This window comes from Dasypus novemcinctus, chromosome X (genome assembly GCF_030445035.2).
Source record: "Dasypus novemcinctus isolate mDasNov1 chromosome X, mDasNov1.1.hap2, whole genome shotgun sequence".
Classification (NCBI taxonomy): domain Eukaryota; kingdom Metazoa; phylum Chordata; class Mammalia; order Cingulata; family Dasypodidae; genus Dasypus; species Dasypus novemcinctus.
This window is the reverse complement of record NC_080704.1, coordinates 50,927,567-50,953,493: the sequence shown is the minus strand read 5'-3', so window position 1 is coordinate 50,953,493 and position 25,927 is coordinate 50,927,567. Positions and strand designations below refer to the sequence as shown.

Genomic DNA, 25,927 nt, shown 5'->3' with positions numbered 1-25,927 from the left:
GGCATTGGGGCAGTTGAGCAAGTTAGGCCCTGAACACTATTCCATCTATCTCTGGAAGTGGCTCCTCAGGAAACGGAGGTTGGCTATCACTGAGGGCACTAAGGTGGAAGGGAAAATGGACGTTAAATGTGTGGAACCAAAGTAAATGGGGGGTAAGAGAGGAGTTTCTTGAGAGTACACAAGGATGGATATAAAACATGTAATATTACACCATAACATATAGGAGATGACAGACTGATAATGTAAACCATAATGTAAAACATAGGATAACTAAAAATGTAAAGAACTGTGTATCCTAAAGTATGCACCATAATGTAAATACAGATGTCACCTTGTTAGAAAGCTAATGTCTCAGACTCTGTACATCACTTTAAGTAAATATGATATGAATAGGGCGTAAGAGTATCACTGTGGAAGGGAAAAGGTTTTCTGGTGGATGTGTGGGAGTGCTGTATATTATATATATACATTGCTGTGGTCTAGGACTCCTGTGAAGAAAAGCTGAATAATTAGGGGGGGGGGGGGGGGAAAAAAAATAGGATGTGCAATTTTTTCAAGTCAACATTCTTTATCTAAGTTCTTTATCTAACTTTATCCAAGTTCTTTATCTACCCTTTAAACTCATCGCTATATGCCATTCCCTAGTAAGGGACCATGACATTATATTGGGCTTCAAATTTCGGGGAGTTCTGGATCACAGAGTGTTTCAACAATGGCAATGGAGGGATACTGGTATGGGATACCAATGACAGATGATATATGACTGACAGGGAGCTGTACAGAACATATGTCCAGGGTGCATGGTAATGTTTGGATATACTCATAGTGGCAACAATTAAAAACCACAGTAGGGGGGGTACTGGGTTCCCGGCCAGTGGTGCTCTGTCGTGGTCCCTAGGGGAGCAGCGACAGTCTCCCAGGTACAGTGGTGGGGACCGGGAGGGAGTGAGGGTTCAACAGTGAGCCCCTGATAGTAATGACTATGCTTGTGAGCTGATAAACCCAAAATAATAACAAGGCCTAGAGCAACTTTGTGCCTGGGAATTTCCTTCTGTCAGCCTTCATGTTACTCAAATGTGGCCAGTCTCGAAGCCAAACTCAGCATGTAAATGCAATGCCTTCCCCCCAGCGTGGGACATGACACCCGGGGATGAGCCTCCCTGGCAACGAGGGACCACTATCAACTACCAACTGATGATGCAACTGGAAAATGACCTTATACGGAAGGTTCAATGCGGATCAGCAGAATATCCATGTCTACATAAAATACCATGACTTTAAAATGCTGTTTGACCTAAAGTAAGGGGGAAATGGAAAGGAGAAATGAGTTTATATGGCTACGAGTTTCTAAAAAAGAGTCTGGAGGCTGGCAGAAGGTTTGCCCTCATGCACAACTGAGCAGAGTCAGAGAGACAGATAAAGCAGATACAACCCCCAGATATTGGTTCCTTTGAGGGCTAAAGAGACCCATGGGAGTTATGGTCATGGCCGATGGGGTTAACTACCAGGGCAGATGGCCCCTCTTTGGAAATGGTGTTTATGTGTGATGAATCTGGACTCAGATGGGATCTCCCTTCATAAGACTTTCATGCTAATGTGCTGGAGGTGCAGTTAATGTTGGGGTTTAAGATATATTTAGGGGATTTGAATCTCTGGACTGACAATGTGATAGCCAGATCCTGAGCCTCAACAGACTCCAGCACCTACAATCTGATTTATTGGACTTACCACACTCAGCTAAGATGGAGGTGAAGGACAACCACCACACCATGGAGCCTAGAGTGATTACAACTGAAAATGGGAGGATTGCATCCAGCATCCAGGTGGAATCTGAGCCTCCTCTTGACATAAAGGTGCAATGGACACAACCAATCCAGTGTCCACATAGAAGAGGTGGCATTGGATTGGGAAAAGTGGACATAATGGACAAAGGGTATGGGGAAAGGCAGGAAGAGATGAGAGGTGGAGGCGTCTTCGGGACATGGAGCTGCCCTGGATGGTGCTTCAGAGGTAATCACCGGACATTGTAAATCCTCACAGGGCCTACATGATGGAATAGAGGAGAGTATGGGCCATGATGTGAACCAATGTATATGAGGTGCAGAGGTGCCCAAAGATGTACTTACCAAATCCAATGGATGTGTCATGATGATGGGAACGAGTGTTGTTGGGGGGGGGGGGAGAGGGGGGGTGGGGGGGTGGTTGAATGGGACCTCACATATATATTTTTAATGTAATATTATTACAAAGTCAATAAAAAATAAAAAAATTAAAAAAAAAAAAAAAAAAAAAAAAAAAAAAAAGAAAATAGACTTTGGGGTCTTTACCTCTAAATGGAGCTGCCTGGTAGTTTGGCAGAGTAATGATGGTTTTAATAACTCTGTTTGCATTAATCAGGATTCTCCAGAGAAGCAGAACTAACAGAATATATATCCTGTTGGTTCATTTGATTGAGTTCTGTAGGGCAGATCATCAGTGGGGAACTCTTCGGTGACATTTAATTCTCCAGTAGAAGCCATTGCTTAGGAATTCCAGTGAAGGTGATGATGAATTCCCCAGAAGAAGCTGAATGGCTGAAGTACAGATAGAAATTCTTCTTTCTGACTACTGAAATCCTCAGTTTTCCCTTTAAGACTTTCAATTGATTGAATAAGGAGACTTTTCTCATTGCTGAGGACCATCTCTCTTGTTGTTTTTAGATTTAGTCAGCCATAGGTGCAATCAACTGACTAAAGATTTAAGTCCATGAAATACCCTCACAGTAACAATCAGGTCAGTGTTTGCTTAACCAAACAGCTGGACACCATAACCAAGCCAAGTAGAAAAATGAAATTAACCATCACACTGTTTCTCACTTAAATAAGGGAAAGCTAATTTTAAAACCATAGTGAAGCAAGACTAGACACGTAGTTACAGGATTTATTTCTTCCTTAAAGACAAGTTTTTTCTCCAAATGTTGTTTGGACTGCTTTGAATCCTTGCGTTTTTAGTTTGGAATAAAAAAATAATTTTATTATATTTTTGGAATAACTCAAGGACAGAAGGATTTATTTTTTTAAAAGGCAAGATAAAAATCTTAATATTTCTATTACAGAAACAATGTTGCTCTTAAAGTGATTTTTAAAATAAATTTCAAAAGGTGCTTAACTTTAGAGCCATTTTTCTTTCATTGGCTTTTTATAAACCAAAGGGTGTCACTGATTTATGTCTTTGAGGAGATGTATAGTATGTTGTTAAAAAAATTGTCTTCACAATGTTTTGAAGTTCATAAAATGGTGGAAAAGATGCCAAAAAGATTATCCACTAAAATCAGCGCATACCTAGTTGGTCATTCGCTTAAATTTACATTATAGAATTATTCATTAATTGAATTCATTGACTGGATACATTTATGATGGCTAAAGACTGATTCTTAATCCAGATTACACTTTAAAATCTCCTGAGAAGTTTTTATAAATACCAAATACACAGTCCCCACCCCTAGAGATTGTTTTAATTAGTTAGGGTGAAACCTGGGCGTTAAAAGTTTTTAGAGCTCTACAGTCAATTCTAAGGTAGAGAACTACAAAGCTGAGTGCCCTTTCTCTAGTTTCAGACAACAGTTTTCTGTTTTAAAAAACAAAAACAAAACTATTTGTTTTTAAATTGACAACCCATTCTTCTACTATTATTCCTACTTTTCTGATCTTTTCTTTTCTCACTCTACGTAGGTGACGTAGGTGAGCTCCAGGCCTCCATCTTGTTTCTGCTTAACTTCTTTAGCTATATTCTCTCCCTAGGTGATCTTAATCAGTCACATAGCTTTAAATATCCTCCTCAGATTTACAATCTCCAAATTAACAACACCTGCTCTGAAATTGCCCCTGAAATCCAGACTTGTATATTAAATTATCTTCTCTAGACTTGGATGTCTAATAGAAATGTCAAACTGAACCTGTTCCACACTGAATTATTGAATACAGTCCTATACTCGACCAAACCTGTGCTTCCCTCAGTCCACCATGGTTCAGAAATTATCCTTAATTTTTCTCTTTTCCTCACCCCCCACATCCAATCTAGAAGAAATTTTTTCACATTCTACCTCCCAAACATATCCTAAATCTGTCTACTTTTCTCCATCTCCACTACTTCAACTTTGATGAAAGGTACCACTTTCTCTTCCTTAGACGACTTCAATAGCCTCTTTCTTTCAACACTTTATCCCTTCCCACCTCCTCATCTGTCTGTGGTCCATCCCTACATATGAGCAGAATAACATTCTGAAAAAGCAAATCATTGTTTTAAACCTATCGGTGGATTCCCACCTAATAGCAAACATTGCCCAAACTCCCTGTAGTGGTCCAGAAGGCTTTATGTGATATATATGGCCCCTGCCTCTATTTCTGGCCACATCTCCACTCACTTGTCCCTCTCACTCTGTTTCAGCCACCCTGAAACTTCTGCTTACCAAGCTTGCTCTTATCATTTAAACTCAAATGTCACCTCTACAGAGAGACCAACACTCAGCGTCCTATTAATTTATTGCCTTCCCATACTACCCCACTTACTCTCAATCTCATTACTATTTCATTTTCCTTGTAACATCTGTCACACCCTGATGTCACTTTGTGTATATATTGTCTCTTGTCACTGCAGCAGATACTACTGGTACAGGTTATTTACCCAACAGTCGTTCATCCTCATTCATCGCTAACAGAATCTGACTGTTTATTCTGCTAGGTACTCAGGCGTAGGGCATGGATCAAAATTGGGCTGGTCAAATCATGACAATTATGTTCCCGTTTGCAGAGATTGCTGTTGGGGTGGGCATGGGACCATGCTCTAGTCAATGGGATGTAAGGAGAAATCTTTGGGGCTTTTGGAAATATTTTTCTTACTGATAAAAGAAATATGCAAAGAGCATTCTCTTTTCTCCTTCCCTCTTGACTTCTCAGTTAGCAGTAATTTCTAGAGTCCCACCAGCAGACTTGAGTCCATGAGTTAATGTGCCTGAGGAGAATAGAAAGCAACATACTGAGCATGATAGAAGTGGAAGGACCTTGGGTCCTTGAGGATACCATGGAGTCACTGTACCTACCCTAGAACTGCCTACATCCTGATTTATTGTTAAAAAACATAAATGCCCTTATGTTTTTAGCCAGTGATATTCAAATTTTTGATTACCTGCATTGTAAATAGTCACTACTGACATACTTGCCCACCATTACCACAGAAATTTTACCTTATCCAATGCTGAAGCCCCAGATGAGAACAGCATCTGGTATGTGGGAGATACTCAAAGAATAGTTGAATGAATGCACAATTGAATGAAAGTTCTGTTTGCACTCAGTGATGGTTTGGAGGTGTATATACTACAGAAAAACATGTTCTTAAACTTAATCCATTCTTGTGGGTGTGAACCCATTGTAAGTAGGACCTTTTAATAAGGTTACTTCAGTTAACGTGTGGCCCAGGATGGGTCTTCATCCTATTACTAGAGTCCTTTATAAGCAGAATGAGATTCAAACAGAGAGAGAGAACTCCATGGGAAGTAAGAGCTGAAGGTTAGCAGAAGGCAGAAGAAAAGGGAACGGCCAGGAGAGGCCACCATGTGCATTCCCATGTGACATTGGAGCCAGTGACCAAGGGTCAATAGCAGCCAGGTCAACACCAGCCTTTGGGAAGAAAACATTGCCTTGATGATGCCTTGATTTGGACATTTTCCTAGCCTCAAAACTGTGAGCTAATGAATTTCCATTGTTTAAGCCAACCCATTGCACGGTATTTGCTTGAGCAGCCAAGAAAACTAAAACACATCCCTACCTTATTACTTGGCTTTATTCTTCTGTGTCAGTCTTCTGCTTCCATTTATCTAACCTCACCTCTGTTTCAGACTCCTTGGTACTCTCCTCTCTTTTTTAACCTCATATGCCTCCATCTCTGCTCACTACATACTTCTGGATCATCATAGCATATGTTTATGTTCAGCCAAAATGTCCAACTGTGGGTAACTCCACAAACTCACCTTTGTCCTCTGGTTCCCAAATCTGTGTCTTCAAAGCCCAGACCCAATAGAGTTCTCCTGTTTGCACCACCTCCTGTCTTATTGTACATTTTGCTTTTCTTGTGGCTCTGATTACATTCTACCTTGCAGTGTCTTCAATATATATTTCTTCTTTACAGTTTCACAAGTATCTTGGGAAATAGAACCATGCCTTACTTTTATTTGTATCTCCCACAAATAACAGAGCATTAACATAAAAGGGTTGCTCAGAGAATTTCTGTTGAATAGGGACAGCATGGCATAGCCATTAAACTGTGATCTTTGGAGACAGGAAAGCCAGATTTCATGTGTGCCATTTGTTTGTTGTGTTAAACACAGGCAAATCACCTGACTTCCCAGAGTCTCACTTTCTCCATCTGTAAAATAGGACCAATAATGGCATCTACCTTACAGGGTTATTTTGTATCTCTCTGAATGAGATAATGAATATAAAATTTATGGCACAGAGCCTAGTAGTGCATAAACAGCCATTAAATAGTTGCTATTATTATTATTAATAGATATTTTTGAATGAATGAATACTATCAGAATCATGAAAGTGGTTGTCTCAGAGTGCTAAAGCTGCTATGATAAATATCACTCAATGGGTTGGCTTAAGTAATGGGAATTTGTTGTCTCATGGATTGGGAAGCTGGAAGTCTAAAGTCAAGGACTTGACAGGATGCAGCTTTCTCACAGAGTTTATAGCATTCTGGTGCTGGCTCACTGCAATCCTTGGGGTTCCTTGGCTTACATCTCCTCCTCCATCACATGGCGACCTGTCTCCTTGGTCTCCTCTTAAGTCTTTCTGTGACTTCTGGCTTCTTCTGACTGATTGTGTCTGAATTTCCTTTGCCTTAAAAAGACTCCAGTAACACCAGATTAAGACCCACACTCATTCAATTTGGCTTCATCTAGGTAAGATCTTTGAAGATCCTATTCACAAATGAGTCCATGCTTTGACTAATTATAACATCTCCAAATGCCCTATTTACAAGTGGGTTCACACCTATAGGAATATGGATTAAGACTTAAATGTGTCTTTACAGGGGACATGATTTAATACCCAACAGCAGTAAAGATTAGTATTCTCATAGATAATTGTAAACTATATCCAATAGTCTATGCTGGTATATTAGGATCACACACACACACACACACACATCTGTATCCATGTAGATATGATGTCATTCAGTGGGTAGCTTGGTAAGTACTTATATATAAGAAGCATAGATCTTGTTATATACCCACATAGGAATTTTCTACCTTTGAAATGTTATAGACAAGACTATAGCAGAATGGCAATGAATCTGAAACTGTTGTTTGGAAAAGTAACTAGGGAACTATATTTTCATTTGTATTTAATGATGTTTGTTTGCCTAAAGTAGCCTGCATTGTTTAGTTCATGATTCCTGGTTGCCAACTTCAGAAACTATCTCTAGCTAATTAAAGTAGAAAGGAATTTATTGGCAGAATCTTGGCAGTGTTAAGGGTGGGGGGTGGTTCATAGGATCAGCAGGAAAGCTGGAGGCCCAGGCTTATAAAACAGAGGCAAACATAAATGCAGCCAGAAGACCAGACTGCTAAGGATGCTGTCACTGGCTCTGTGCCCCAGGACACCCACCGTCACATCACTGGACTCGGTTGCCCCACAAAAAATGGCAGCTGCACCCTCAAGTCTCTCCATTCTAGTTCTATCAACAGTGAACAACCTCAGAATGGCTGCATGCCTTGGCCACTCCTTCCAGCTGCCACATCTGGTGAGCCAGGCGAGGTCACAGCTGGCTTTCTAGTTGCTCTGAGGAGGGGAGAGGAAACACCTGCTCCCTTCAGGTTCTACAGAGAGGGGGAAGGTCCTACCTCCTACCTGCTTTGGGATTATCCATTCCCCCAGGGGTGTTCAGATACTTGATGTCTCCTGCATATGTCCACTACAGATACCAAAAAGAAAGATGTAAACTGAAAATAGGACCAGAAATAAAAGTCTGATAGAAGTCTCATTCTCCAAACTCTTCCCACCCTAGAGTACAGAAGAAATAACAGCAGGGGTATTTTCCTCCCTTTCTGTGAAGATGAAAAGTTAAAGGGAGCCATTCTTTCTTAGCAATGTAAATGATGATGGGTAAAGTAACCACAGGTGGCATAGTGACCTTTCTAAAAAGCAAGAAGACTGTGATGAAAAATGTTGCTGTTGCCAGATACCTATTGACAGGCTTAGAAATGGGTCCTTTAAAGCCCAATGGGCAGAGGCAACTTCTCTGTCTTGAAAGGGGCAACAGATGGTATTCTTTGCCCTCCCTGATAGAGTAACGGCTGGAGGAAGCAGTGGGGTTCCATCTGGGAGAGAGCCTGCCTTCTCCAGCCAAGTTGCCAATGTGTTTGCAATCTTTATACTTTCTGTTGTGCTCTTTCTGAAGGGCAGATTGTGGAAGGCTGGAAAATTCTGACCAGGAAGAACCACACCTTTTCAAATTACTTCAGAGAAGATACGGTGAGTCTGAGAACCAAAGGAGAAAGATGGAAGGGTGGAGTGGTGAACATATGTTGAGAATGTCACACATTATTTATTAAGAGAAATGAAAAGGTGGATGGATATCAAGCTCTGATATTTGAGAGTGTTGATGGCCAAAGAGTTTATCCTCCCTCCAAATCTGACCCACAAAATTGAGCCAGAAAATTGTTCATGACTGTTTCCATGGCTGTTACTCAGCTACAAGTCATTTCCCCTTTCAGATTATTTCCATTTTTAGGGCCCAATTTCCATTTACTTTTTGATCTCCTGCTTTTGAGACATTTAGCCAATATCGTCATCAGCCAAGTGCCAGGTTTTCTTTCAAGGTTTTGAACCTAGACCTTTATCCTGTCAGTGGATTCTGTTTGTGACTGGCTGGTCCAAGGTAGACAGGGTTTTCCTGGTAGAGGAAAAGAAAAGGGACTTATTAAAATTAAAACGAAAAATTTAGGACACTTCTTGTAGATGTGAGTCTTTGGAGTAAAGGGTCTATGAAAAAGTGATAATGTGATTATCAATTTATTAATGAATAATAAATTATTTGATACAACAGGGACATGACAGAGCCAGCATTAACAGTTACATGGTGCTTCTGAGAGAAATTTCTTGAGTTTTACGATACAGTTACTTTTCCATGAAATGTCATTTTTTAGAAATCAGTTTAATTCCTTACCAGTGTTAATAAATAAAAAACTCTTCTGGTGGCTGGGTCTACCTGGCAGGAAATTTATAAATCATTCAATGGATCTTTGTATTACGTATAAAAATTGCTGATGGTTTTCTGTTTTAATTTTAAGGACAAACATTTTCCAATATTTCCCTTTGTATTCCTACACATATAGCACAACATTATTCAGCTAGCAGGCATTTAGTACACACACATATAGTTACCTTTGCCACTTTTCTTCTAATTAAGATGTGGTGGGTTGGCCTTACTGGTTAATCCCACATTCACATCTCTCAAGGAGCCCAGGACCACACGTTCCCATTGTTTCTAAATCCTACCTCAATTTTTATTCTAAATGTTGCAGATGAAGGCGCTTATTAATGTGCCTTTGTGGATTTAATCATGTATATACTGCTAAAAAATAATTTAATGGATGAACAACTCAGAAAGAAAGAACCTCTCACCACCCACACACATCTTGATAAAAACAGAGAACCGTTTTGCACTTGCTTCAACAACATTGCCTGAGAAATATTTCTGATTCTCAGTTTTCCCCTCTGTTACTTAGAATTTCAACTTCATCACAATCAGTTGCTGAACTGTTAAACGAAGTGCTGCTTTGTATTTCCACAACTGTGTCTTTTTTGCGGATTGCACATCTTTATGGCAGCCACATTTTAGCTAGCAAAAGAATTAAATTCAGAATATTCATTAACCCTTACTATTTCCATAATGCAAAAAAAGGGAGGGGGGCGAGGGAACTCCCTTGTTCTTTTTCTTCTATGCTGTTCCCATCATAAGATGCTCCGGGGAAGAGAGCCGAGTGGTAGGCAGCGGCTGAGAGTTCCCGATAAAAGAGCGCCTCACATTTCCGTGGCATTTTCATTTGCTTGTGCGCTGCGGCGGCCGCACGCCTGATTGATATATGACTGGAATGGCACTTTTCCATTTGACATTCTCTCTCTCTCTCTCTCTCTCTCTCTCTCTCTCTCTCTCTCTCTCTCTCTCTCTCTCTCTCTCTCTCTCTCTCTCTCTCTCTCTCTCTCTCTCTTTCTCTCTCTCTCTCTCTCTCTCTCCCCCTCCCTCTCTCTCCCTGTGTCGCTTAAACAACAGTCCTAACTTTTGTGTGTTGCAAATATAAAAGGCAAGCCATGTGACAGAGGGACAGAAGAACAAAAGCATTTGGAAGTAACAGGACCTCTTTCTAGCTCTCAGAAAAGTCTGAGAAGAAAGGAGCCCTGCGTTTTCCCTAAGGTAAGCAGGAAAACAAGCGCTGACCGCTTGCCTAGGAAATTACTTCTTTCCAAAGGGAACATTTCATCCTTCTCTCAGACAAAGAGACAACTTTTAAATACTACTTACATCTGCATTAACTTAATTTGCATTAATCTGTAGTTTGCTAACATTGTGGGGTTTGTTTGTTTTTGTTTTTTTTCCAATAACGTGTTTTGAAGTTTGTCACAGAGCAGGGGAGCCTCAGAGAGAGGTTAGAAAAATATCTTCTGGTTTGATTTAAAGAGATTTTCTTCTAAAACTCCCTGCGTAGTTATAAAGTACCTTTGTAATGGTTCTTATACTTGACCATGTGAAAGGGGACTGAGAAGTAGCCTTCTCCGACATGGATTCGTGGAGCCCCAGCTATCTTTCCCTCATCCCACCACAATGGGGGCACTATTAACGCAGGCGAGCCTGCAAGTTTAAAAGCGCACTGTTTACTTTTATTACTACTTATGTATGCTGCTGATCTCCTGCCAGGGCTCTGCCGGAGTGCTTAGAATTACTTCAAACAATAGACAACATTTATTTCTAGCTTTCTGTGTCACACTTTGCAAGAATCCTTTTCCTTTGCATTCTTCTCGCAAAGTGCAGGACTCCACTTCTGTAGATAAGTTCAGGAGCGCTGGGCAGAGATGAGGATGGTTTACTGTATGATTTTGATTGGGCAAAGAGTCCAAGGAAATGCATGCTATTTGCTTTTGCCTTATTGCAAAGGATTTTATATTTAGTAGTCAGCTTGTCCCCGCAGCGCTACCGACACCATCCAAAGAATGACCCTGCAAGGATGCTCCCACCAGCCCAGGGATCAGGTCCTGGAGAGAAGAATCCTAAAAGCACCTGAAAAATATTTGGGGGGGGGGTGGGTTTCAAACTCCTGAATACAAGTTCTCATTTTAAATGAAGAATCGAGCCGTAGGAGGCCTGAGTATAACTCTTTCTTGGGGGATGGGGCAGTTTCGCTGTGTACAGAATGTTAATGGCTCAGAACACTGCTAACCGGGGCTGATTGTAATGGACGAGCCCAGATAAACCTTCATGAAAGAGGCAGGCTCCCATCTCTACCGAGATTCAGGTGTGGGAAAGGCAGCTATTTGGCAAGATGGAAGTCCCGCTCTCTATTCTTTGTAACTGTCACTAATAACAGATATAGCTGTTGCAAAACATGCCTCTTTTCGTTTTTAATATTAGTGTATTTTAATTACAAGGAGCCCGCATTGGCAAATTGCTCCGACACATGCCATTAAATACCAGGTGCATTTGAATACACAGAGATGCCTAAAATGCATCGACTATGGGCATCAACCAAATACAGCAGGATTGCAAAATGTTCCTCAGTTGAGTGTTTAGACCAAATGCAAATATCTGCTCATTTTCTTCTCACCAGTCTTGTTTCTGACAATTCCTATTTGAAGAATGTTGCATTGAAAGTAAATTAAAGGTCTTAGGGACCATTATTGATTGTGGAGAGGAGACATGGTTTATAGGGAACTTTTCTGATTTTTTTTTTTTTTTAGTTACTAGCCTAACAAGTATTGTTGAAATGAATAGCTGGCTTTTGAATGAGTTAATTTACAACTTTAAGGTATTCATTATTGAAGAGAGCCTTTAAAAGATACTATGGATTCTATTGCTACAAAATTTTACAGTGATTTAAAAAAAGTGTCATTAACAATAGCATTTGGCCAAATCAAAATAATTGTCTTAAACTACAATTCGGATCATTACATGAGAGTGTTCGAACACAAAATGCAATGATTTGCATTATATTTTTAATATATATTTGATCCAGGTAAAGAGAGAACTGGCTGAGGCCCTTCTTGACGAATGTATACCAAGCAGCTAACTTCCACAGATAGAAATGTGCCTCTATGATTTTCAATCTTAATTTGAATTCTAAAGACACTACCAAGGGGAAAATACATCATTTTTCAATACATTTAACTATTTCCAACTCATTTTTTTTCTGGGCCCTTGAAAAATGAGGTGAATTTTTCAGAATTATAACCACCAAAGGTGGCTAGCAAATTTTACTTTAAGAACTCACAATTCAAGTGCTCTTATTATTTGATAATTACCCATTCCATCATTCTTTTAATAAATATTTATTATGCATTTTCTATATGCCTGGCACCATGCTAGATCTGATGGATGATGCAAAGATGAATAATACATTGTCTCTCACCCCAATTCCCAGTCTGTAATGCTGCCTTCAGTTAGATTTTGAAACTGAAAGATGCTTTGCCAGTGGGTAAACTGGGCAATAACTTCCTGTTGTAAAGAACCACTTAAAATATCTGCTGGTATCCAAACTTATTTGAAATGATTTCCACTTATCAATGGGGTTTTCTTCCATTTATGATAAAGGGCCCTTAGGTCTTTATCATCAGATACTGGATACATATCACTTGCCCAGTTAACACAACCTGGATCTTTCCAGTTTGGGTAGAAGAAGACTGCAAAAATTTGTTTATCCTTTCTCTGCTCCCTTGAGCAGCCCTTGGAAAGGACCAACTCTGTTGCTATCAGGGAGGAGTGTGAGTCACCTACTCAGCCTCTGACATCAGGGCCACTTGATGAATCATTGAATTAGAAACATGCCGAGAGGAAGATGCTGTCACTATCTCCCACCACTTACTGGTCCCACCCCCGGGATCAAAACCAGTGACCTCTGGGTCTGGCTGACATTCAAAAGGCCCCTGGGAATGAGTTGCCGGAAGTTGTTCCCAAGACCTAGGTCTCTCTCAGAGCCACACGCAGTGGTGCTTTCAAATAATCCAGTCTCATGTTTTATGACACACTTAGGTTACTGGGGGAAAAAAAACCCTGAAGACAGTATTGCCAGGGTCCTTGACTTGGTCCTTATGAGCAGATAATCGCCTGTGGTTGGTTTAAAATGCCTCTGACTGCCTGGGGTACCTGACTCACCCTAGCCAGCCCTCAGCTTCTTGGCCAGAGGCCTTCAAGGCCATCCTCACCTCTCCCCATGACAGTCAATGCTACCCTCTTCAGGCCCTCTCACAGTGGGAGTGGACGGGATGGAGAGGCAGGTGGAAGGACTGAGAAGTGCTAAAGGAGAGGAGGGAAGCAGGGCCGCGTGAGGGTGGGAGAGTTCCAGGGCCAGGATTGCTGTGGCCTGCCCTGGCTGTGATCAGCTGTCATTTCCTCTTTGTGTATGACACTGGAACATATTAAAATTTCTCTGGGATGGTATGTTTGGAATTCCTCTGATGCCCCACCTCACCAACTTACCCGGACAATAAAAGCAAGGTTGTAAGCCTTTGAACAGCTGGCAGGCTATATATTTCCCCTCTTTCTTTCACATCATCTAATTCAGAAAAGAGTCCAGCAAGACTGGCAGTGCCATGTCTGGGCACTTGTTTCCTGCAAGCCCTTCCTCCACCACCTCTTTCCGCCCTCCCAGGAATCTTCCTGGGTGGCCCATGGATGGGTTTTCTTTTCTTTTGCTCACCACCACTTCCACCCTGACGATTTCCCCTTCACCTGCGTTTCTCACATTGTGAGCTTTCCCTTTACTCTGCCTATTTTCCAGACAGCCTGAGTCGTTCTCCATCGAGGAGGAGCACAACCCGCTAGATCTCCCCATCTCCATAGTATTCCCAGGATGTCATTCTTGGCACCGGCTTGGCCGGGCCGATAGGATTAGGGGGCTTTTCCTAGACCCGAGCCTGAACCCATTTACAGAGCGGAGCAGCCACATGGCTCGGCTGCCCTTTTGGCTGCTGAAGAGCAAGGGCTGAAGTGACGCGGGTTGGCAGGGACAAGCATACCATCACAGTGCTTTGTACATCGCTGGCGAAAGGCAGGGGGTGGGAGCGCTATCGAACGCCTGGGTGCACTTCCGCTTACATTAAGAGAAATGCGGGTATTTTCCGTATTGCAGCCGGAGAGAGACAAGTGCCTTTACCACAAAGTTCCCTGCATCCTCGGGTCCCGCCCCGCCCCCTCTCCTTGTCCTTCCCACATCCTTCAAGCCCCAGAGAGAAAAAGAGAGACGGGGCTTTTAATTTGGCTAGCACAGGCCTGAATGTGTTTGTGAAAGCCATTTGGTCAAAGGGAGGGAGAGAAATAGATCCTGGATTGGGCTCAACTAAAAATGCATGGAGCTTTAGAGTTGGGAAGGGATTTTCCTTCCTTCCTCCCTTCCTCCCTCCCTCCCCCCTTCCTTCCTTCCTTCCGATTTTCCTTCTTTCCTCCCTTCTTTTCATCCTTCCTTCCATCCTTCCTTCCTTCTTTCCTTTTTCCTTCCTTTTTCTTAACAACGGAACAACAGTTTGGTTTATGAACTACAAAGGGAAGTAAGTGGACCTCTCAATTAGAAATCCCCGTTTAAAAACCTCATGTAACCCCCTGTGCAGCATCCTTAAAAGATGCTGCTAACGTCCTTGGGATGAATAGGTATTAAAGTACAATCTACAATGAAGCTTCCTATTCTTTTTCTTCTCCTGGGGGCTTTGGTAGTCTTTTCCGAATTAGCTAAAGTGCATTAAAAGACCTAAAAAGGAAAAGTTTAACACAGCTGAATTAAAAGAAGTCTTTTCCTTAGATTGACAAGAAAAAGAAAAGAAAGAAGGAAAGGAAGAAAAGAAAAAAAAAGAGTAAAAAGGAACTCTACTCTTTTCCACTTTGTGGGTTTTTAATATGAATTATTCCATACAAGTCCTTAGGCTAGAGGATCTATTTAAAGATGCCTGGCAGCATGAAGGGAGAGGGTAAAAATACAACTACTCTTTTGTCCATCAAAGGTTTTCTTTGGGAGGACATTAAGAGCATTCCTGTTTTCCTGTCTGCCCCTGCCAGTGGCTACATTCCAGCTGGTAGTACCCACTCCTTACCCATCAGGTCAGCAACCATGAACGTCTAGCTTTGATTCCAGGAGAAAACAAAGAGGGGGAATCCTTCTGAAGTGCCCCTGTGTTTTCAGTGGGGTGGGGGAGGCTGGTACCGAAATGAGGGCTTGTTTGGCTGCCCAGGTTGCATGCTGCAAATTCACACACCCACACACTTGAGTTTTTGAGGAAGATTGCACCGATGGTGTTATTTCTAATGCCAACTTTCCTCACATCTGCAAAGGTTTTTTTTTCGTGTCTAGTAGTTTGCTTGGCACCATTCATGCTTACAGTCCCCCTTCCTCAGAGGTTCTCACAGTCTTGACAGTTGAGAATCACATCCCTCAGACCCATTTGGACAGTTGGAACTTAACACTCTAGATGGGGTCCACCGCCTGGAACAAGTATTTTCTTGTTAGCACGAGTGCTGATTTGGAAAATTCAGAAAATGGATAACTGCAGATGGCAGCATATCCCCAGTGCTTTTAATCAGGAATTCATCCAATTGGGGTCCATTTCAACCTGATGTCAAAATCTGGACATAAACACTGACTAGTAGCTTTAAATCCAGTTCTTTAAGATTTGTAATGGATAGCTTTTCCTTTTGTTATTTCTCTCTCTCAAAAGTTAAGAATTTTTCTTCCAAGACTTGGCTCAACCCCAACTTGTTCTTTTAAGCTGTCATCCAACCAATTGCAGTATCCTTTAAAAATGAGAGGGCAACAGGTTAATCTATTCAAGAAGGATGATGAACTGTCAGAAAATGCTTAGGGGTGGCCTTTCTACAGTGCCACAAACCAACAGTAACCCTAAATGCAGTGTCCCCTTCCATCCTTTCTTCAGTAAGGAATAAAAATAGGAAGAATGCCAGCCACAGGAGAAGGAGCAAAAGAGAAGGAGGAAGAAATATTTTTTGATGTTCAAAATCTGCCACTGACCTTTCTGCACAATTTCAGAAGGGGAATCTTACTTTAATTTCACCCACTCCCCAGGAAGAGGAGTTTGAACTTTCAAGTTGCCTTTTTCTTTAAACCTGACTTTAGAAGGGGAGGTCAGCCCCTCAAATGAAAAAATCCCCCCATTCTCAACTCTGTGTTAACTGTAGATACCTGTATTTCTAATACAGGTGCAAAACATTAAAAAAAAAAACCCAACCTTTAATCAAAGTTCAATTTTTCTCTGAAAGGTGAGGGGATATTTTAGGACCTGATACATTTCTGTGATTCCACCCCACCCCCAAATTACGGAATTATGGAAATTACTTCTTTTCAGAATTTAAATTTTTCTTTTGAGGTTTGAAATCCAAAGGTCAGGATTGGATTCTTGCCAGAGAACTGGCCATCAAAAGACATAGTTATAGTGTGTACTATTTAAACAAAGCAAAATACAAACAGAAAAGCAAAAACCCAGTAAGTTCAGGATTCTTAGCAAAATATAAGCAATGGAGAGAAATTTATGTTCAGGAGATTTTATTTTAACCTTGTGCCTTTGACCCAGGTCTGCATCTAGGAGTGTTGAGGATTACAACAGGATTGAATTCAGTACTCAAATCACCATTGGTGGGCAGAAAAGGCAAATTGAAACGGGAATGGAAAGACTGAATTGCTCCTATTGTTTATGCCCCATTTCTAACTAAGGGCTCTACAGCTGTTAGGTGAGATCACTACCCACCATTCCAAAATGTTGTAGCTGGTGAGGAGATTTAAATGCAGCTTTGGAAACACTTTGCTGGACACTTTGAAGAAAAGCCAACATACTCATTTGGCTCCAGGGTAAAACAGAGCCTGTATCCTAAGCTAACATTGGTCACCTCTCTTCTCCCAAGGCCACATCACAGCCAGCAGTCCAGTAGCAGATCTAGAGTCAAATTACTTCAGCACAAGGGTCCCCAGAACATCTGGTCACCTTTTCCTTTACACAAGAAGAACATACGTTCATGTGTTTTGTCAGGCCTTGAGTCTTTTGGGTTGTATATCCCAGAATTCTCCTGCTTTCTTTCCAGAGGGTCTAACACAAAATGGGAAAGGGGATAGAATGGTTCTCATTCCTCACATGAAAACCCCCTTCCTGGGAGGTAGTGGGTTAAATTAAGAGAAGTTTCTCTTTCTGAAATTGTGTCATTTGAAAGAATATGAAGGTCGGGGGCAAATTTTGAACACCAAAAATAATTCTTCCTCCTTCTCTTTTGTTATTTTTCTTGTGGCTTGGTCTATTCCTAATTGTATTCACTATTGATGAAAGGGTGGAGGGGACTCTGTGTTTAGGATTATAGTTGACTTGTGGCCCTGCAGAAAGGCTACGGCTACCCCTAAGTGCTTTCTTTTTTTTTTTTTTTTTGTATGTTTTATTTATTTATTTCTTTTTAATTACTTATTTGTTTTTAAAAATTACATTCAAAAAATATGAGGTCCCATTCAACCCCACCGCCCCCACCCCCCACTCCCCCCACAGCAACACTCTCTCCCATCATCGTGACACATCCATTGCACCCGGTAAGTACATCTCTGAGCATCATTGCACCCCATAGTCAATGGTCCATATCATAGCCCACACTCTCCCACGTTCAATCCAGTGGGCCCTGGGGGGATCTACAATGTCCCGTAATTGTCCGTGAAGCACCACCCAGGACATCTCCTCATCCCAAAACGCCTCCACATCTCATCTCTTCCTCCCATTCCCCAAACCCAGCAGCCACCATGGCTACCCTTCCCACACCCATTCCACATTTTCTCTGTGGACATTGGATTGGTTGTGTCCATTGCACATCTATGTCAAGTGGGGGCTTAGATTCCACATGGATACTGGATGCACTCCTCCTGCTTTCAGTTGTAGACACTCTAGGCTCCATGGTGTGGTGGTTGACCTTCTTCAACTCGATGTTAGCTGAGTGGGGTAAGTCCAATAAATCAAAGTGTAGGAGCTGAAGTCTGTTGAGGCTCTGGGCCTGGATGTCATATTATCAGTCCAGAGATTCAAATCTCCTAAACCTAAGCGCTTTCTGATAGCTCATCAGCGTATCGGTCAAAGCTTTTAATGGGATGGCTAGATTTACATAAACAGTTCAAACCCTGGGAGGAAAAGACTTGTACAAAATCATGCTTCTTGACACATCAGACCTGATCTTTTCTAATTTATGCAAAGTTTGTGTTCTAAAAGTCTATTAGTTATGTCAATCTTTAAGAGCTCAGAATGAGTCCATAGAAACTACAGAAACCAACAAAAGTCCAGCACAGGATTCAAGAGCCATACCTAATGGACAACTTTTTTAGACCAAAGTCACAGCCCGAGGCTTCAAGAATGTACATTCTCTAGCAGAGAGGTTCCAGAGATACTTTACCAAGCAGGGTGACTTGCTCTTGACCACTAGGATTTTATTAATTCTTCATCTGCAGTAAAGAAAACAACCCTTCTAACCAAACTTTCCCTCATTTCCTGGACCAGAGCATCACAGATGGTCCCTACCAGGGTATCAACATCCATGGCTCAAACTCTGTACAGGAATAAGGTTCATTCATAGGTCAGGCGAAGGAGGGTTGAACATAACATATGTCATTAAATGAAAATAGTCAAATTCTAGTATGATTAACTCTTACCAGTTTTTCTCTTCTCCTCATTTATTCTTTGGTGAAGACTGAGAAGAAACACTACAAATTTTAAGACAGCTTAACTTGAGAAATAGAAACTGATTAAATATTCCTTATTAGCAGCCTATTATTAATTTATGAACCACATTTATATGTCATAAACACTGAGCCAATTGGTTATTAAGGCTTATTTTTATTTTAGGTCACCAATATGGCCTTGTCAAGGGGCAAATTTTTATATAGTTCACCCTTCACTGTTGGCTCAGGCACCACATTAGAACTTGTGTGGACTTTTTTTATAATCATTAATTCCTTGAGTAAAGATTGCTTTGGAAAAGATGTAGCCCAAGAGCAGATACTGTACTCTGAGAAGGGTGGGTAGAGATAAGAGAATGCTAGAAATGGTAGAGTCTTAGCATTTAGATCAACCCATTCATTTTTTAGATAAGGAAACTGAGTCCCAGGGAAGGGAAGTGACTTGCTCAAAATCACACAACCAATCATGGGAAGATAGGACTCAGGGTTTGAGGATCCTCAGATCAGGCATATCAGGCAACAGTACAAAGTTCTTTATGACTCAGAATTCAGTGGAATAGAAATATATTTCTATTGAAATATAGTATAAATATACACAAGTATATAGTGTATATACACACAATATAGTGTATATATACACACACACATACAATTATATATATTTGAAAATACAGTGCAAAATACCAGGAAATTATATGCTAACATCATAGGCTAGATATGGGTCTCGGGAAGAAAAAGTGAAATCTGTAGATAAGTGGGAGTTTGGGTAAAAATGAGATTTGGATTTCCTGACAATGCCTTAAAATCAGGATATTAAGTTTCAGTCAGTCTCAAGGTTGAGTCCTCCTACTCCTCTACTTCCCCAGACAGTAAAAGTATTCAAGTCAAGGACACACACACAGGTGGGGCCACTTGACAGTTGGCTCATCACCAGAAACTTCTATTCCCAGCCCTCCTTTTAGCACCCTCATTTATTCCAGGATTGAGATTTATTGCTTCTTTCCTGGCTTTATGTCTCCTTCCCTTTTGCTTCTCCCACTTCTCTTCTTCTTCTGTCTCCGCCACCATTGAGCTCAGCCAAACTTGGCTAGTAATGTGGACTGGGAGAACACAGAGTCAATCCTATCTCAGACTAGGGGACTGCTATTTCATTGCAAGGATGCCGTCTTCTCTTTCCTACAGTGGCAGTATGGGGGCAGTCACTGCCTCCCACTCTTCCCTCCATAACTGTAGAATAGACACAGTGAGATGAAAGGGGCAAGAGTAACACCTTCTTCACTGACCTTGAGGGCATGCATACTTGAAGATGCCTGAGGTTGGCAGGCTGGAGGCCTGGCAAGGTTAGCAGTTGGTACCACTGCCTCTGGGTCAGTTCAGGCTTGGCTTCTTGGCTGCTGCTCATGTGCTGCCAGATAGGAACAATATTAAAAACTATTCACTGAGCTCACAGATGCTTTATAAAATCCAATGTACTGTTTACAGCTTATAAATTAAGTGCCTTGGGAAGAGGAATCTGACTTATTCCCCAAGGCATCTAGTTGACTAGGACCACTTGAAATTTTTTGAGTTCCTGGGAAGGGGCTATTTAGCACTTCATGCTCTCTAATTAGACCTAGAATTTCTTGCTTTCCTCATTCTAGTTTGAAGTGTTATCTAGTAGCAAGCCTTCTTCCACACTTAAATCTTTGATTTCTTTATTTAATAAATTCCTTTGAGAGAGGCTCCATATTCTGCCATCTTTACCTTAGTCATGCCTCATCTTGCTGTTTTTAAAAATTATAGCATTAGGCAATAAAAGTTTAAAAATTAATTACATTAAGTATCAAATAATTCTGTTACACTGACTCCATTCCAAAGTTATTATATTTTATATGCCTAATTTGATCTTAGAAATGATGCAATACATGTTGGAGACAAATTAGATGTCAGAGGAGTTTATCAGTGTGTCCAGAAAATTATCCAGAAAAACAACAGGTCAAGTCTCTTTTCTTGTGGATGAAGTGAGCTAGATGAGGCATCTAAGATGGGACTTCTTTTTCCCCTGACCCTTGACTCCTTTCTCTTAGAGCTAAAGGAGGAACATAATAAGTGCTCAGTGAATATGTGTCAAATCAATATTTTTGGAAAGAAGCCATGAGAGGGAATACTGGCATATATTAGTCCAGCAAACAGCCCAGGGGGCATATATGGATACCAAAGCACCGTCTTCCCTTGCCAGGCAAGCATGGCAAGAATAAAGCCATTCTTAGCACATGATACTTCTCTTAGCCTGTTGTTGGAATAACTTGTGTGAAACCAGCACTTTACCTTCTGCCAGGCAGAAGGTCAGCCCAAGAGTGAAATGATCTGTGGGTATAACACCATCTCTCACCCAGGAGGCTGGGCCCTCTGTAAGCTCTGCTATATTATTTCGCTGAGGATGACAGGTGGGGAAATCTGGGCTCCAGTTGTTCTTTTCCACTGGTATCATTTGGAGGGTAGCTCCAAAGTCGGGCACGCCAGCCTACGTGCCTCTCCTGCCAGACGAAGCTCCACGTTGGAGCTGTAAGAATGTAGGCTGTGTACAATGGCCAAGTCCATGTCTCAGAGACTATACCCAGAACCAGGGGCAGCTACAAGTTTATGGAGTTCAGCAAGAGAGTATTTCTCTCATTCCATCCATCATTGGCTGGGCTGAGGTTCTAAGTCTTGACAACTAGAATTTGATTTTATGCCACATGACAAAAAATTAAAGCAAAGAAATTAATTTAACTTTGAGAAATTTGCAGAAGCTCCTACAAGGTAGAGATACCCTTAGGCTGCCATAAAGCAGGGATTTCACCTGGTGTAATTTTCCTTCATTCCTGATATTCCTCTTTGTAAGCTCTCTGCTGTCACTCTGCATTCTCACCTATGCACAGCCTCACCTAAACACTCTTGACTTAACATTGCTCTTTTCTTGAGCTTTATTTTTTATTTATTCTTCAAGATAACATGTGTTGGTTAATTCAACTTGAATACTTAAGGCAAAATATCCCAATGTTACATTGCAATAAAAACCTTACCTTTCTGTTTTGAGGGCTCTGTGTGTCCAGTGGCTTATTTTCACATTGTTGCTTGCATTTTCATTTCAGAATTTAATATAAGAGTGAACAAAAAGTATCATTATATTTTAGTGTGTTTAAATGGAAAATCTAATTCTTATTAGCGGTGAAGCACGATTTTGTTTGTTACTCTTTATACTTTATTTCTGGGCCCAACTTATCATCTCTAAAGAGAAAAACAAGTAGTAAAGTTATATTGTGTGCAATGTCAACTATCTATTTGTCAGTATAAACTTTATAATATTTACCTGCAAAATTGTTTTATTCAACTTTCAAGGAAAAAAAGTAGCTGTGCTTGCAATTCAGGATGTTGTTACCAGGTGGCAGTAGTGTGCAAGAACTAAATGGTCCACCTGGAAGATTACGAAGAGACTAGCATGTCTTCCCATCTTTATAAAAAATAAAATATAAGATTATTAAAATAATCAAACAAGCACAAACATTAAACAGCTAGTAACTTAGTTTCTATTCTTAAGCAAAGGTTTTAAAAGAGAAGACATTACTATATTTTTATGAAAGTTTAAAATCTGTAATACATTCACAGGTTGAAAAATCTAAAACTACAAAAAGTTATAGAGTGAAAGGATATTATCTGAGGCCTGTCCCCCATCTCCCACAGGTAACTAATTGTGTTTGTTTTGGAATTTACTCCCAGAGTTTCTTCATGAAAATATATGCAAATACAAATACATATTTTTATCTCTTCCCTTTTAGCACAAATCAGTATGCAGAGTTTCCACATCCTTTTTTATATGGTTGCGTAATATTCCATTGAATGAGTGTTTAATAATATGTTTACTTAGTTCCCTACTGATGGATAGTTGTGTTGTGTCCAATTTTATGCTATTAAAACCACTGCGGTAGTACAGAAGCATGTTCTCAAATGATTTCACATGTAGGATAATCCTCAGAAATTAGTTGCCAGGTCTAAATCATATACATTTACAATTTTAATAGATACTGCTAAATGGATTTCTATAGAGTTTGTCCCAATTTATACTGTACTTCTCCATAAGGTGCCTGTTTTCCCACTGACTAATGGGGTATATTAACAAACTTTGGAATCTTTAAAATCTGATTGGTTGAAAAGTATCTCAAAGTACTTTAATTTTCATGTCTCTTAAATGAGTGAGGTTGCACTTTTTTGTGTTTAAGAGCCATTTATATTTCCATTTTTGTGGAGAAAATGCAAATACCAATAAATACAAACACACACACATATGTAGGGTTTTGGTATTGCTGTTGCTTTCTTTTTCACCATTATGCTATATGTGTTACTCTTTAATTTGCTCTGTTCATTTAACTATGCCTCCCCGCCCCTCTCTCTCTCTCTCTCTCTCTCTCTATATATATATATATATATATATATATATAAATTCTCTTTCTGAGACTAATGTAGGTTTGCTAAGAGACAGATAACCACTTGGAAGAATAGAGTCATATTGAAACTCTTGAAGATGTCAGTAATGTGGCATCCTCTGAACATGGAACTCTAGAAAGCTCTGACTTTTTGAGTTGAGGTCTTGGTGAGTTTCAGTGTAATTTACATAGGAAAACCTAGAACTTGCAGCTGAAAAGGAGACAAAAAAACCTCTTCTGCGTCACTTGTTGATTCAGGGCTTAGGTTTGATCACTTTTAATGAAATTTTTTCATTAGCATGACATAAAGGAAAGTGGCTTAAAGTTGTATAAAAACATGGTCTCCTCAACTTTAGAAATATCGTCTGCATATGGAAATGGTGGTAAGCGAATCCACAGCTAACAATGGTTGGCATTTTAGAGCAAGAAGAGACTGCAGACTCCATCTCTTCAACCTTCAAACTTCACACTTCAAACTCCCTTCTTCTACAAATGAGGTAACTGAGACTGGAACAGTTTAAGTGACCTATGCAAGGTTCCCCAGATAATTAATGGCAACAACAGGACTAGAGTCCATGTGGTCCCTGCCCTTCCAAAAATTTATCAGACTTCCCCGAAACACATGCACTAACATTTTGCCATTGTTAGGGATGCTCTGCTCAGAAACAGTCCCATCTCACACACCCCTTTCTTCTTGGGGCCTGCTGCTGTGCTGCACACTTGCAGGACAGTTCATTGAGGCTACGTGAGTATGGGACCACTTTAATAAGACAAAGATAATTGACTTATAAGGACTTGAACTTCTAATCTTAATCATATCAACACTTTGCCCCGTTTATTCAGACTGTCCATGAGTAGGCAGCTAAAAGAAATGTTGTATTATGAACAAACCAATCAAACTTTTATCTGAAATATCTTTGAAAGATTTTCTGAAACTTTAATTATCAGGTTCCTTTCGTTTGGGATATAATGCCAAGTCATCCCTGTCCTCCCACCCCCCCCCCCCCCAATTTTCCTAAGTGTTTGAAAGTATTTTTGATACTCTCTGTCTTCTGGTGTGATAAACAAAAGCATTTGTGTTGGCCATGCCTGGGACTTAATGAGGAGATTTGGGGAGATCTCTGGAACCCACTCCTTTGTCCAAGAGGTATGGCTAAATGAACAAAGCAAATGTCAGGAAAACCCATATGGGATGATTCCATTTTGATGGTTAGTCTCTGTTCCAATGACTACTTACCTTTTCAAATTGCACCATGTGCTCAGGTTACAAAGGCTGGGCAGAAATGTGTTACTCTGTTGGCAAATACACATGTGCTGCCTTAACCACACTGGAAGGCAGTTAGTATAATGTGTATTCAGATGCAGTTTGTCATTGATGCTTGGTGGCACAGGCCTTAAAGCAAAAACAGGATGAGCCCAGGGAACAAAAATGGAACAACTTGGCAGGTGGGTATGAACTTGGAAATGGAAAATGTGCCTTCCCACGGGACATCATGGCCTGTGAACATCAGTGTTGACCACCTCCTCTCTAGCCCTGTAGGCTGAGGTTGACACGAAAGTTTACAGAGAAGCTGAGTAAACCCTCCAGCCTCCACTAACTAGGGAAAAAGATGAGACTACCCAATTCAGTTACACTGTGGCCAAAACCACAGTTTTAATCTTTACCATGGGTTCAAACTATTCTTGCCCTTAGGAACATACACTTCAGCAATTAGGGTCAACACGTGCTTCCATTACACCACTGTGTCCACTCCAAATGGTTATAAATATGTAGCATAAGCTGTGGGGAGGGGTATGGGTAGAGTGGATGGCAGTTTATGGTAATGACACTCCAGAAACTGATATTCTTCGCTCAAAACAACATGGAAAAATGCTACTCAGTACCTCCTGGGCTCCATTAATGTTTCTGGGTAAATACTGCTGGGGAAAATAATTTCTGTTTTCATTCCAGCTGTGCAGAAGATACTGTGATGGATGGCAAGTGCAAAAAGTAAGACAAAATTCCAGTATATAAAGGACAATGATAACCAGGAAACTTCAGTCAGATCCTGCCCTTTCCTTGAGAGGAACTAGATCCTAGGAGTTGAAGACAGTTCCAGTTTTTAGTCCTCTGCTTCCCTCTGCTGTCATTCTTGAGAAGTTTTTCCTTACAACAATGAAAAAACATGTACTAGCTGCATCCTTTTCTATGCTCTCCCTGCTGGCAATAATGGGAGATACAGACAGCAAAACAGACAGCTCATTCATGATGGACTCCGACCCTCGACGCTGCATGAGGCACCACTATGTCGATTCTATCAGTCATCCATTGTACAAGTGTAGCTCAAAGGTAAGATCGAGGTCTCTATGAGGGCAGCCTTATCCCTGGAAACAGGAGAGAAGCCATATTTCTTTGTCAGGGGATGGGAAACTATGATCATAGTCCAACCCTAAGCTACTTGGCTTCCCACGAGGCTTCTTGGAGAACCATGTTTTTAAAGTTTTCGACCATATTTTGCACTTCTGCCAGGAAAGTTGCCTAATTGGCCATGTGCACACT

The 25,927-nt window shown here is 40.8% G+C and overlaps 1 protein-coding gene across 2 annotated transcripts in view; it reads left to right on the top strand.

Moving 5' to 3' along the window:
• Window positions 1-10,305: 10,305 nt before the first annotated feature.
• The window catches only part of NDP (norrin cystine knot growth factor NDP), a 32,605-nt gene continuing 16,983 nt past the window's right edge, over window positions 10,306-25,927 (top strand). The window contains exons 1-3 of one of the 2 annotated variants that reach the window (XM_071213331.1): window positions 10,363-10,455; window positions 23,745-23,885; window positions 25,340-25,717. In XM_071213331.1, the coding sequence (XP_071069432.1) occupies window positions 25,544-25,717 (174 nt within the window). In that variant the 5' untranslated portion in view covers window positions 10,363-10,455; window positions 23,745-23,885; window positions 25,340-25,543. Of the gene's footprint in view, window positions 10,456-23,744; window positions 23,886-25,339; window positions 25,718-25,927 lie in introns of both variants that reach the window. The other variant, XM_071213330.1, reaches the window with a different exon arrangement.